This window comes from Simochromis diagramma, unplaced genomic scaffold (assembly GCF_900408965.1).
Source record: "Simochromis diagramma unplaced genomic scaffold, fSimDia1.1 OVJJ01000005.1, whole genome shotgun sequence".
In the NCBI taxonomy this organism is placed as follows: Eukaryota; Metazoa; Chordata; class Actinopteri; order Cichliformes; family Cichlidae; genus Simochromis; species Simochromis diagramma.
The window spans coordinates 974,743-988,726 of record NW_024387097.1 but is presented as its reverse complement, the minus strand read 5'-3'; the positions used below and the strand labels follow the sequence as shown (position 1 = coordinate 988,726).

The window sequence follows — 13,984 nt, the reverse complement described above, 5'->3', positions numbered from 1 at the left end:
TAATCCCTCGGGTCGGTTCCTCTGGGAAATTCGGTTTCCAAAAAACACAGCACCGACAGAAGTTACAGAGTTACAGAATATTATATATATATACACACATATAAATACAGAGACATATATAAATAAAATATACAAAGGGGATAAATAGAATAAATAGGAATAAAAATAAAAATACAAGTGAATTGCACATTTCAAGTATTGAGGTCTATTGCACCGTTGACTATTAACAAAAGTATTGCACAGTGAGGTGAAGAGGCACTACAGCTTAGTTGTTCCCCCCTCCTTTGTCCTCCTGTCTCCCCTCCCTCTCCCCTCCCTCTCCCCTCCAGAGAGGAGTTAAACAGTCTGATGGTGTGTGGGACAAAGGAGAATATGCACAAACCTAAGCAGTACTTACTCAGTAACTCCTTACAATTTGTGTCTCCTTTCCTGTTAAACACCTGGATGTTAGATAAGGTAAAATAACTCTATTCCCTTCTTTTAATGTAAATACCTTAGTATTAGTAGGTAAATATAGTTATACTGTAATTTCAGATAAAATAGGGACCCCACATTTTATGTTCTGTTGTGCTATTCAAACATATCATACACAAGATTATATATATGAAATACATTACATTTAGAGCAATACAGCGCAGTGACAAAAACTGTAAACAGGACAGTGATTAATGAAATACTGCAAAATGAAATACCAAACCTAAATCAGCTGAAGAGGAAGTGACTGTGAAGACTGATGTCATGAAGTGCAAACTGAATCCAGTCGGATTAACACAACGCTGTAGCTGCCAGTTCATATTGACTTTACTATTTAGCTCTTGTGGCAAGAAAGAGTGAATTTGCTCTTTTGTAATCTGACACACACACACACACACACACACACACACACACACACACACACACACACACATATATATATATATATATGAACGTCAAAAGCTTTAGAGCTTCGTCAACTTTTTTGCTTAAAATAAAAAACAAAGAAGACTTCAGGTATGAGCGGACTAAGTTCATTCATGTCTCCCTCCTGTATTTAGGGTCGCTCCACCCCGGTCCGTTGGATTCAAATGGTGCCGCTATATTGGTACTACATCGCGGTTAGAATGTGTTATTTAACCTCCAAACACCCGAACTCTTCCACAGCATGCATTTTTAATTTCTCTTTGATATTTGGTCATATTGGGGCCCGATGAATGTAAAAACAAAGAATTACCAGATTTTTTTTAACCTTATTTTTGTTTTTAAGAAAAATAAGAGCCAAAAATGAGGATATTCGTTTAAAATTTTGATAGGTTTTGTTTTTTTAATTTATTTAAAAGAAATAAAAGGGGGACTCTAAAGCCTGACAGCTAACTAACATGCCATGATCTTTACATACAGCCTGGTGTGTGTGGCGAGATTAGTCGTTTTAGCTTTGGCCATGCCCTAGTACTACTGTCGCCTAGGAAACGGGGCGGGGCAACGACGCTAGCGAAGCGTCAGACGGAGCTGATAGGTGGAAGTGCTGCATGACACCATAGCGTGCCATGGTTCCATCGGTGTGGTGACACTGGGAGGTGAAGCGCAGTGTAATCTGCAGCTTCACATCTCCTGCACGGCGGGCTGTTAATCGGACCTCCATAATCATCTTCTTACCAGGTAAGTCAGTCACTCACACAACGACATTTTACTAGCAAAATAACAATAACCTGCAGCTTTATGTGAGTAATTGGCTTATTGAAATAGTATAAATAAAGTTTCTTATTTAGCACTTTAAAATAGCTGTGGTGTAAAACCGAACCCTGTCAGTATCCATTTCTACGGGCTGTTATCTTAACGTATTAAGCGCTTTTGACCAGACGCTGTAGAAATCAAACCAATCGATCCCGTTTCAAACTGTCAGATTATCATCGGGCATCCTCGGGAAGCTCTTCGGTTTACATGTGTTATGTTGTAGCCCCGCTGCAGCATGCTGACCCGCGTGTTCCGTGCCCACGGGCTCGTGGTGGCCTCTCACCCCTGGGAGGTGATTGTGGGGACAGTCACCCTCACTGTCTGCATGATGTCCATGAACATGTTCACTGGGAATGACCAGATATGTGGCTGGAACTTCGACTGCCCCAAAACAGAGGTGAGCAAAGGATCAGTGTCAATAATAACAAGTGGTGCGATTTTATTCTATTAATTCTATTGTTTTTTATTATTGCAGGAGATTCTGAGCAGTGACGTCATCATCCTCACCATTACGCGTTGTATCGCCATCGTCTATATTTACTTCCAGTTCCAGAACCTGAGACAGCTGGGGTCCAAATATATTTTAGGTACATTATCAGTGCTCGTGTGTTTGTAGGACATGCCAGTGATGTTTCTCCCGTTTGACCTGACTCCGTCTGCGTTTCCTGTAGGCATCGCTGGCCTTTTCACCATCTTCTCCAGCTTTGTATTCAGCACAGTTGTCATTCACTTTCTTGATAAGGAGCTCACTGGCCTCAAGTAAGGACACACTCGATACAAAGGCCCTTTTTTCAGGAGCTCTTTCAGAAACGTGCGATAAAGAGTTTGATCCTGTCTTTCAGTGAGGCTTTGCCCTTCTTTCTGCTTCTCATCGACCTCTCCAAAGCATGCGCTCTCGCCAAGTTTGCCTTGAGCTCCAGTTCTCAGGTATGCACTATTATATTTTGGTTTTTATTGCCACATCCTAACAGCAGCTGAGAAACTGATATGTCACTCATATGTTTTCAGGATGAAGTGAGGGATAACATTGCTCAAGGGATGGCAGTACTTGGACCTGCCTTTACTTTGGATGCTCTGGTGGAATGCTTAGTGATCGGAGTGGGAACCATGTCAGGTATGTGCTCCTGTTGGGTGTTCGCATTAGGAGAGACTAGCTTGTGGGTTCCTGAGCTTGTTTTCCACAGTTTCCATGAACCGATGTCAGACACAAACATACTGTTTTACATGTAACCTGAAGCCACTTTAAGTTGCTGTGAAGTAAGCACTGTTTGAATCATCTGTTTTCACAGCTTGCTGGAAGCTGTCGTGTATTTATGTCTGGTCACTTTAGCACCAGTTGAGTTTCCCACATGTTTGACTATTAATCACAAGTTTTCTTCTATTTGTGAAATCATTTGGACATAACTGCATTTGTAATCAGATCAAAGGTTGTCTGACTGCACATTAGTGCCAGGTGTGGTTTCTTCCCTTTAGACTTTAGAAACTGAGTGTTGCTGTAGATAGTGAATAACGCCTTTCTGTTTTCATAATTATGATGCTATAGAGGTGTGACTTGTTGTCGAGCGGATATCTGTGTGGTGTCTTGCAGGTGTAAGGCAGTTGGAAATCATGTGCTGCTTTGGATGCATGTCTGTCTTGGCCAACTACTTTGTGTTCATGACTTTCTTCCCAGCATGTGTTTCCCTGTTGCTGGAGGTAAGGGCACAGCTTTCCTGCATGTGTCTGACATGTTGATGTTTGTGCGGGTTTCTTTGATTGTTCCTGTTATTTGTTCGTTCAGCTGTCCCGCGAGAGTCAGGGGGGCCATCCTATCTGGCAGCTCAACGATTTGTCCAGAGCAATGGAGGAGGAGGACAACAAACCCAATCCTGTAACACAGAGGGTCAAAATGATCATGGTAAACTTCTAACGGGTTACTTAGTGTCTTTGTCTTTATTTGAAGAATTGTGTAATGTTTGTCTCTGCTCCACGTTCAGTCTCTCGGCCTGGTCATGGTTCATGCTCACAGCCGCTGGATTGCTGAACCAGTGTCCATAAACTCTGCAGTGGACATGCTCGGGGTCGGCATGGAGCTGGACCACTTCTCACCCAGGAGAATTGAGCCGGATAAACCTCTTTGGCAGTTCTACCTCACGAGGTGATGCAGTAGTTTAGGTTGTTTTAATTTAACGTTCGCACAGTTGTGATAACTGCCCCATGGAGCATTGCACATGCTGTTGAGCTGCTGAACGTATGAGACTTTCTGTGTGAGACATAAAGGGCAAAAACTCTGTTCTGTGAAGAGATGGATGGTCAGGGTCACCTGTGCTTTGTGTTTGTGTTCATAATGGAATTGCAGAGTTTTCCTGGACATTCCTGTTGTCGTGCTTTTGTGAAGTGAAACATGTTCCTCTTCATCTTACCTTACAGGATGATAACTATGGACATAGAGCAAATGATCTGTCTGCTCTTGGCCCTGCTGCTGGCTATCAAGTACATCTTCTTTGAACAGGCTGAGATGGAATCCACGCTGTCACTGAAGAACCCCATCTCCCTTTCCACACACACCCTAAATCCTCCATCCCCATCCGAGCCCTGCTGCAGGGAGGATCTAGTTACGTCACGATGCCACGCCCCCGCTCACACCATGGCTGTTCCAGGACCCGCCCATAAGGAGGAGAGAGGTGTGTCTACTGATAGTGGTAAAACAGACGGACTTGTTAGCGCTTTGTTATCAAATTCAACCTTGTTATCCTAGACGAGGTTATCCGGCCCCTGTCTGCTGCCGACAACGATCATCATCCAAGGAGCTTCTTTGTAACGAGGGAAGAAGAATCCAAGTCTGAGAGCACGGAGAACACGCTCCCCCAAAAGCCCAGAGACCTGAACCACTGTGTGACCATCCTCAACGACCCTAAGGTCAGCCGTTAGACGCAAATCGCTGAAGCCCGTCTTCGAAAAACTCGTTCCACAAACGTTTAGTCATTTTCTTTGTTTTGAATCATGCGATATTAAAGCTGTTGCCATCAGTTGTGATCTTTTAAAGAATGCTATTACTTTCCCACACATATCTGCTCAGGCATCAGTTGTATATGTGCTGGACTTCAGGGTCGTTATGTTGCTTTGAACGCACTTATGCTGACATAACATGTTATGTTGTTGGTAATGAAAGGAGCTCGTTTCAATCAGAGTATAGAATCAAGTCACTGACCTCATCAGGTAGGTAGTCGAGGGTGTCGGCCTCAGCGGCTTTGGTGTTAATGTGGAGAAGAGGGGAAAACAATGGCCCCCAAACAGGAAGTGTTTCCAGGTGGAGGCCATTGACATGTTTGTCCTTCCTCATCTTTTCTGACTGATGTCGTTTCCCTTTCAGTTGAAACGGTTCGGCTTTATCACAGGAAGACTGACAAGCCCACAAAAAGTTTCAACTTTTGATTTAGTAAGAGCAGCTAACTGCAGCTACAAGATGGGACTGCCTTCACTTTAAAGCAGACCTGACCCCGCCTACCTCCACCTCGTTCAGTTGCACTTTGATAAGTTAAACAGATCACCTCTACTTAAAGAGACAATACCTGCACAAAGGTGTGATCTGCAGTGATTGTAGAGCTGCAGTTTACACACACTCGTCACGGTAACCTCAGACGCATTGATGTCTTTGAACTGTTCTTTTTCCAACTGGAAAGATTTTCAAAAACAAGAATTTGGTTCACAAGTTTGAATTTTCTGTCATTTGTGTGGTAAAAGTACAAACACGGGGACAAAAGTACTCATACACACAGCAGCTACTTTAAATAAACTCTGCCAATGATGCAGGAATCATGCGGCCGACGTGCAGCTTACAAAGTAACATTAAACCAAATTACCATGAAATTCAATGAATTAGTGAATGTTTGACCACAGCGTGCATGTAGTCCACAGCATTTACTGCTGAGTTAGGACTGTGTAGATATTTATATAAGCAGCATGTATGCTAAGCTATAAATGGTGTCAATGCCAACAGTCATCATCATTTAATGAACTGGCTATGACCTGTTTTCCATAATGTTTATTTGTTGTGGGGGGAAAATGACATGTTTATGAAGACGTTTCAGAATTATTTCTGTCTTTTAGTTATTTTATCTTACTGTATATTATTTTATTATCTTACTGTATATTATTTCTTATCATGTATTTAAAGTAAATCCCCAGCGACTGGTCTGCGCAGACTATAACTGACCGTGAGTCTGGTTGTTGCAGCTGGGCCCTCGTTTCCTGAGTGATGCTGAGGTGATGCTCCTGGTCAGCTCTAAACACATCCCTGCCTACAAACTGGAAGCCATCATGGAGACCGCAGAGCGAGGCGTGGCCATTAGAAGAAAAATGTTATCAACCAAGCTTCCCTGTTCCTCTGCGCTCTCCTCTTTACCGTACACAAACTATGACTACTCGAAGGTGAGACACAACTACGTTCTCCTCTGTTGTCGTCTAATTTCTGCCTGAACTGCTCCAAACTTACCTCAACATTTCAAGCAAAGGGCCTTACCACGGGGCAAGGACAGGAGGAAGACTTTAGTAGTGTGTTGTACCTGTTACACATTCTTTGTTATAAGCTATCACCACACAACTGTTAATGACTGTTCACACACATCACAGCAAAGTCCTGTTTATAAAGTAAAGTTTATTTTGATAAACAGGAAGTGACAAAGCGCTGGGTAAAACAAAGAAAACAGGCACCAAACAGATCAAACAAAAGGTCAAAGGTCATTTAAGGTTAAAAAACTCAACAGAAGTTTTATTAAAACAAACATTTGTAACTGCAACATCTGACCATGTGAGCCTAGTTATACTGATCATTACCATTTATAATTATTAATATAACTGTAACATTAATGAACACGGAGCATTGCAGCCTGACCCACAGAGCAGTGGGAGGAAAGCTCAGGTGTATTTGCAGTCGCACAGGTGACAACATGATGGAGCATCACGTCGTACAGGAGGAGCACACGTACACACTACAAGAACTGTACACACTGAAAAGTACACAGTCAGTGTAATGAGCGGGGCGTCTCAGCGTGAGCTACTGTATATGTTAGCTGTGTGTAATGTGTTGGGACATTTATGATTACAGCTGCTCTGCTGTATCTGTGTTACTGATTTTAGTTGCTGTTCTTACTGTCCTGAAGCACCTGTGACCAAATGATTTCCTCTGAGATTAATAAAGTTCTCATGTTCTTTTCTCTCACCTTATTTACTGGGATGTGGTGGTGATTCCCAGTACAGTTTTAATTTTCTAAGAAACTATTTTGGTACAAACATCAATTCTTAGATTTAAAATAAAATGTCAGTAAGTTATTTTGAACACAGCCCTTGTTTCCCAGGTTGTCGGCACCTGCTGTGAGAACGTGATTGGCTATGTGCCCGTACCTGTGGGTGTGGCTGGACCACTACTTCTGGATGGCAAACAGTTCCAAGTTCCCATGGCAACTACAGAAGGCTGCTTGGTAGCCAGCACCAACCGCGGCTGTCGAGCAATCGCAGTGAGTGTTGCATGTGTTGTTACTGCTACTCTGCATGTGCTGCAGGACGAGTTACAGCATGAACGCAGTATATGAAAACACTGTGAACCATGTGTTAATATTTACCATATATGTGTGTGTGTGTGTGTGTGTGTGTGTGTGTGTGTGTGTGTGTGTGTGTGTGTGTGTAGCTGGGTGGGGGAGCCCGTAGTCGTATCTTGGCTGACAGCATGACTCGAGGCCCTGTAGTCAGACTGCCCTCTGCCTGCCGTGCTGCTGAAGTCAAAGCCTGGCTGGAGAGCACCGACGGTTTTCAGGCCATCAAAGCCGCCTTTGACAACACCAGCAGGTAAACTGTCTGCAGTGTGTGTTTGTGTGTCTGCAGTGTGTGTTTGTGTGTCTGCAGTGTGTGTTTGTGTGTCTGCAGTGTCTGTTTGTGTGTCTGTTTGTGTGTGTGTTTGTGTGTCTGCAGTGTCTGTTTGTGTGTCTGTTTGTGTGTGTTTGTGTGTCTGCAGTGTGTGTTTGTGTGTCTGTTTGTGTGTTTTGTGTCAGTGTCTGTTTGTGTGTCTGTTTGTGTGTCTGTTTGTGTGTCTGCAGTGTCTGTTTGTGTGTCTGTTTGTGTGTGTTTGTGTGTCTGCAGTGTCTGTTTGTGTGTCTGCAGTGTGTGTTTGTGTGTCTGCAGTGTCTGTTTGTGTGTCTGTTTGTGTGTGTTTGTGTGTCTGCAGTGTGTGTTTGTGTGTCTGCAGTGTCTGTTTGTGTGTCTGTTTGTGTGTCTGCAGTGTCTGTTTGTGTGTCTGTTTGTGTGTGTTTGTGTGTCTGCAGTGTGTGTTTGTGTGTCTGTTTGTGTGTGTTTGTGTGTCTGCAGTGTCTGTTTGTGTGTCTGTTTGTGTGTCTGCAGTGTCTGTTTGTGTGTCTGTTTGTGTGTGTTTGTGTGTCTGTTTGTGTGTGTTTGTGTGTCTGCAGTGTCTGTTTGTGTGTCTGCAGTGTGTGTTTGTGTGTCTGCAGTGTCTGTTTGTGTGTCTGTTTGTGTGTGTGTTTTGTGTGTCTGCAGTGTGTGTGTGTTGTGTCTGCAGTGTGTGTTGTGTGTCTGGTTTGTGTGTGTTGTTTTGGTGTCTGAGTGGTCTGTTGTTGTGGTGTTTGTGTTGTTTGTGTCTGCAGTGTGTGTGTCTGTTGCGTGTGTTGTGTGTCTGCAGTGTGTTTGTGTGTCTGTTTGTGTGTCTGTCTGGTGTCTGTTGTTGTGTGACGTTGGTGTGTTCTGCAGTTCGGTTTGTTGTTTTCTCTGTGTGTGTCTGTTTGTGTGTCTGCAGTCTCTGTTTGTGTGTCTGCAGTGTCTGTTTGTGTGTCTGTTTGTGTGTTGTTCCTGTGTGACGGAGGACTGCTGTCTGCAGGTTTGCGAGGCTTCAGAAGCTGCTGGTGGGTCTGGCAGGGAGAAATCTTTATATCCGCTTCCATTCAAAGACTGGAGATGCGATGGGGATGAACATGATCTCTAAGGTAACTGTGGTCGTGTCTGCAGCTTCGTTTAATGTGGAGAAACACACGTGTTGTTTTGTTAAAGGGATTTCTGCGACATCACCCGTTGCCTACTGGTGGTGGTCAGAGGGCCCGGTGGCGCCAGTGTCCGGCAGCCTTGCCTCTGTCAGTGCGCCCCAGGGTGGCTGTGGCTACAATGTAGCTGCCATCACCAGTGTGTGCATGTGTGTGTGAATGGGTGGATGTGGTGTAAAGTGCTTTGGGGTCCATAGGGACTAAGTGAAGCGTTATACAAATACAGGCCATTTACCGTTTACTTACACCATCACCCAGTGCTCACTCATACTGGATTAACAAAGGTTCTTATTCAGCACTTCTGGAAACGCTGTTTTAGATGGATCAGCGTTTCTCAACATGAACCTGCGTCGCTGTGTCAGATGCATTTATGACGTAGCAACCATACGTGATGAATCTGATCTACCCGCAGGGCACAGAGGAGGCTCTGAGGTTACTGCAGCAGCACTTCCCAGAGCTGCAGGTGGTGGCTGTTAGTGGGAACTACTGCACAGACAAGAAGCCAGCTGCCATCAACTGGATCGAGGGCCGGGGAAAGTCTGCTGTCTGCGAAGCCACCATCCCTGCCAAGGTGGTCAGAGAGGTAGGAAGCACTGTGTAACCTTTACTGGGACTAACTGTCTGCCAATAGAGTTTCAGCAGAAACCTGCAGTGAAGCAGACTTTCACTTTAGAAGATGCACGTACTGACTCTGCTTTTTAGAGAAGTATTAAATCTAAGCACAACCTTAAGGGTTAAAAACAGTCTGACAGAAAACAGGATTCAATTTGTCACACAAAACTGAAGAAACAGGATCTAAGTTCAAAATTATTGATCATAACACTCAGAAGTCTGATGGACCTTTATCGTCTCTCTCACAGGATGACGTCACAGAGCACAACTGTGTGGTTTTACCCACCAGGTGCAGTTAGAGTTCTTTACCTGTGCTACCTATGAGTCACTGGGTGTGTCCCATCTGGAGACTCCAGTGTCCTCCTGGGGGACCTGCTGAGCTGAACCACAGTTTGAGTCAAACGTGTTGATCTGATCATTCAGTGCTTTTTTATTTCCTGCAGCACAAAACACTGAACTTCAGAATCACATTCTTTATAACACAATACTGTAAGAGTGCACGCAGTGCTGTGTTACAAAGAATCACTACTGTGTGCACAGTGGGGTGAGAAGTGTTTGGCCCTCGTGTATTTATGTTTGTCACACCCGAATGTTTCCGATCATTAAACAAATGTAAACTTTAGACAAAGACAGCAGTTTGTAAATGAAGGTGTTTATGATTTAACCTACATGAAGCACATCTTTCTGGCAGAGACTCGTCTTTAATCGAAACACTCCACTCACATCTAAAATTCTATTTTCATTTGAAAAGATTTGAATTTTAAAAAGTATTTAAAGTATTTCCTGTTGTCATTTAACAACGACTCGATGTTTGAGAACGGCTCCACCTGTCAGGTCTCTGATGTAGCTCATTGGAAGCAAACCGTGGCTGCACTTTTCATGAATCGCTTTGATGGTTTGTAAAAGGACGCCAGCGTTTCATGCTGCTGTCTCGGTCTCGCTCCCTTCAGGTTTTGAAAACAAGCACAGAGGCTCTGGTGGAAGTTAACATCAACAAGAACCTGGTGGGTTCAGCCATGGCAGGAAGCATCGGAGGTTTTAATGCACATTCAGCCAACCTGGTCACAGCCATCTACATAGCATGTGGACAGGTAAATGACCTGTGAGGAAATGCTGCGCATCACAGTTATTCCCATGTGTGTTAATGTGTGTGTGTGTGCACACAGGACCCAGCTCAGTCAGTGGGCAGCAGTAACTGCATCACCCTCATGGAGCCGTCAGGCCCAGCAGGAGACGACCTGCACATCTGCTGTACTATGCCATCTATAGAGCTGGGCACTGTAGGAGGAGGGACCAACCTGCCTCCACAACAGGCCTGTCTGCAGGTACGAGCACATCAAGCATGTCAAGCAACCGAAGATCAACAGTTAACACTGGGCAGTCCTTTTCATTTTGAAGTGGTTACACAACTGTTAGATGTTTAGGATCATGTAATATTGTTCAGTTAGCGGTGTCAGTAATGACAATGACGAGAAAGACTGATGGATGCGTGGTGCACGGTCTGAGTGCATGAAGAGCTGAGCAGGAGGGAAGCCTGCAGGGTGAGCACAAAGTAAGAGGCCGTAAAAACTGTCAGTCGTGTAACTCGCTGCTGTGACAGTAGATCAGTGAGTCACGTGAAAAGAGTTTAGCAGGCTGCTAGCTAAGGTGACGGGAGAGAAACAAAGCAAACCCGTTTACAGTCGGTCATCTGCAGCAGGAAAAGTGAAAACAATGACGTTCCACTGAAGCAGGCGTAGCTTCCTCAACAATCCTTTCAAAGCTCTTTTCAAAAAGACTTTGATTCAATAAAGACAGTTTTTATTTCTGCTTCCCTCCCAGTTCATGTCTGTCTGGATGATTATAAATCAGTGACACGTGTCCCCGAGCACCTTTTATTAAACACACACAGTGAACACGCCACACATTTACTTTATGCAGATGTTAAATGTCCAGCAGTGTCCGTAAAAACAAAACATTTTGGAGTTCAGCTTGGACCGTGTCTCCATGACGACTGTTTTTAGTTTGCACAGTCTGTTGTTGTACCTGTGCGTCTGCAGTGAGTCACAACTAAAAACTCGATTTGATTTTAGGACCAAGTGCAAGTGTGAGCAGAGGTATATGGCGTGCTGGTGCACAGTGACACAAACATGTCACAGTCGTGTGGTTTTTAGATCCTTACATGGATAAATGGATTAGCAGCACTGTTTCATTCAAAGCTGCATCCGTGGAAGGATTTGGTTGCCATATAACTTGTGTGTTCATGTGTGTGTGTAGATGCTGGGTGTGCAAGGAGCCAGTCAGGACTGTCCAGGTGAGAACGCCCGACAGCTGGCCAGGATCGTGTGTGCCACCGTACTCGCTGGAGAGCTCTCACTGATGGCTGCTCTGGCTGCTGGGCATCTGGTCAAGAGTCACATGACCCACAACAGGTAAGAGTGTGTGTGTGTGTGTGTGTGTGTGTGTGTGTGTGTGTGTGTGTGTGTGTGTGTTTGTGCCGATGGGGGGTTCTCGTAGAACAAAGGGGGGCCTTGCAGAAACAGTTTGGGAACCACCTTCTTAGACTAATTTGTGTTTGTACAAACTCTCACCTAATGATTCTTTATCTACAGCCAGTCAAACAGAAGCGCTGCACTTCACTGAAGCAAGCAGACTGATTTGTGTTATTGAGCTGCTCCTGATATTTGCAGGGCTGTCACAGTGTTGTCCAGATCAGAAGAATTCCCTATAATGAATTGTAATAATGAATAATTCATTTCAATGATTGTGTTATACTTAAAATGTGAATGTCAATAATCATTATTTAATTCTACCAACCACAGAGATCTAATGCATCTATTCTGTCTTTGTTTTGGTGCAACGACGCCATGATGGCACCTGTTCTGACTCTTCTGTTCACAGGTCGAAGGTAAACCTGCAGGAGGCAGGAACGTGCACCAGGGAAGCATCGTGAAAGAACAGCTGGGTCTGCTGGGAAAACTCACGTGGCCAATCGGAAAGGGGCGAGTGATTCATCGATGACCTTAAAGACGATTCAAATCAAAGAGACTTTCTGCTCAGCAGTTTCTATTCTGACATTAAAGGATGAATCCGTATGTTTACATGAACAATCAGTTCATGACTTCTTTATTTCAGCAGAATGATGTAAGCTTTACAGCCCACTGGAGTCAAATTAAAATGCCTCCCCTCCTACGTCCAGTCTGTGAGCTGTGAATACAAATACCATCATACGGGTCACTGATGTGTGAGACATGCTGTTTATCACACTTTATGCTTCATAATTATTTCATTTCCTTGTCTAACAAGGACACGTTTCAGCTGTTAAACATTCAGTCTGCACTTCGAGAACTACTGATTACATTTGGCTGGTTTTATAAAAACGTGTCCACATCCTGACACAAACACTACAATACTGCACAAAAGTAAAAGCACATGTGTGGTAATGCAACAGTAGCTGACTGCCTTTGACCATAATCGCACACGTGACAGCAACATTAGCATTGCTGCTGCAGACATGTGTGGATCCCACAGAAGAAATCATCACACAGAAGCTTAACCACAGCTTTATGTGCTGGAAATGGCAAAGCAACAAAACTGGAACGAAGCTGAGTTACAGGCTGACAGAAGGTCACGCACCACGAGGGAGCTCACAACAGACAACAAAGGGAACAGCCCACAGCTGACACTAATCCAGATCAAAGGAAGCAAAATCACAGATTAAAATTACAGAGGAGACTATCAAAATAAAACAGGGAAACAGCAGAGAGACCCGGGCTGGGAATCAGTGGACTCAGATGAAGTCAGGACCAAACCCGTACAGAGAACCAGAACAGCAACACCTCCCCAGCCCCAAAGACTCAGGACCATGACAAACCCCATCACACATCGCTCATGGTGCTGGTGGTGGAGGTCAGTCAGTTGGCCTGTTGTTTCTTCTTCTTTCAGCTGCTCTCTGTAGGGTCGCCCACAGAGGGTCATCACCCTGTTCCTCACCCACTGCATGCCCTTCATCACTGCATCCACGAGCCTCCTCATTGGTCTGTTTCTTTTCCTCATTTCTGAGAGCTCCATTTTCTGGATCCCTTAAGTAATTTAAGCAGATGAAAATCTGAAAATTGTGTTGTGTATTCAGCCCCCTGTGCTCTGATACCCCTAAACAAAACCCAGTGATATCAGTTGCCTTTAGAAGTCACCTAATTAGATAATCAAGTTGGATGGAGCTAAACACGTGGCAGAAAACCTGTTGGAGGCTGCAAAGGACTTGAGCTTGGGGTGGAGATTGACCTTCCAGCAGACAATGACCCTAAACATACGTTAGAGCTCCAATGTAATGGTTTATATCAAAGAATATCCACGTGACTGGGTCTAAATCACACCGAACATCTGTGGCAAGACTCGAAAACTGCTGTTCACAGACGCTCCACATCCAATCTGACTGAGCTGTTTTACAACAAAGTAGTATTGACCCCATGGATCAATATTACAAAGTATGATGTAAAGTTTGTGGTCATAAGGTGACAAAATGTGTTCAGGGGGTGTGAAGTTAGAGGTACTAACCCATACTGAAGGCCTTATAACATGATGTAGTGATAAAAGTTAAATACAACAATGAGTAAGTAAGACTGAGAGTGTGCAAAAGAGGATTCTTAAATCATGTACAT

At 44.2% G+C, this 13,984-nt stretch overlaps 1 protein-coding gene across 2 annotated transcripts; it reads left to right on the top strand.

Annotated features, from left to right (window-relative positions):
- Positions 1–1,502: 1,502 nt before the first annotated feature.
- hmgcra (3-hydroxy-3-methylglutaryl-CoA reductase a) lies at positions 1,503–12,515 on the top strand. 2 transcript variants are annotated; one of them, XM_040046533.1, is made up of 20 exons: positions 1,503–1,635; positions 1,934–2,107; positions 2,186–2,297; positions 2,382–2,469; positions 2,553–2,637; positions 2,719–2,824; positions 3,299–3,405; positions 3,491–3,607; positions 3,687–3,847; positions 4,120–4,373; positions 4,448–4,608; positions 5,926–6,120; positions 7,047–7,205; positions 7,376–7,533; positions 8,573–8,678; positions 9,145–9,315; positions 10,295–10,435; positions 10,511–10,669; positions 11,601–11,755; positions 12,225–12,276. In XM_040046533.1, the coding sequence occupies exons 2-20, from the start codon at positions 1,946–1,948 to the stop codon at positions 12,274–12,276; spliced, it is 2,649 nt and encodes an 882-aa protein (XP_039902467.1). In that variant the 5' UTR covers positions 1,503–1,635; positions 1,934–1,945. The 2 variants fall into 2 exon arrangements, with proteins under 2 accessions (XP_039902467.1, XP_039902466.1); XM_040046532.1 differs by lacking the exon at positions 1,503–1,635 and having other exon boundaries at positions 1,946–2,107; positions 12,225–12,515.
- The last annotated feature ends 1,469 nt before the right edge of the window (positions 12,516–13,984 follow it).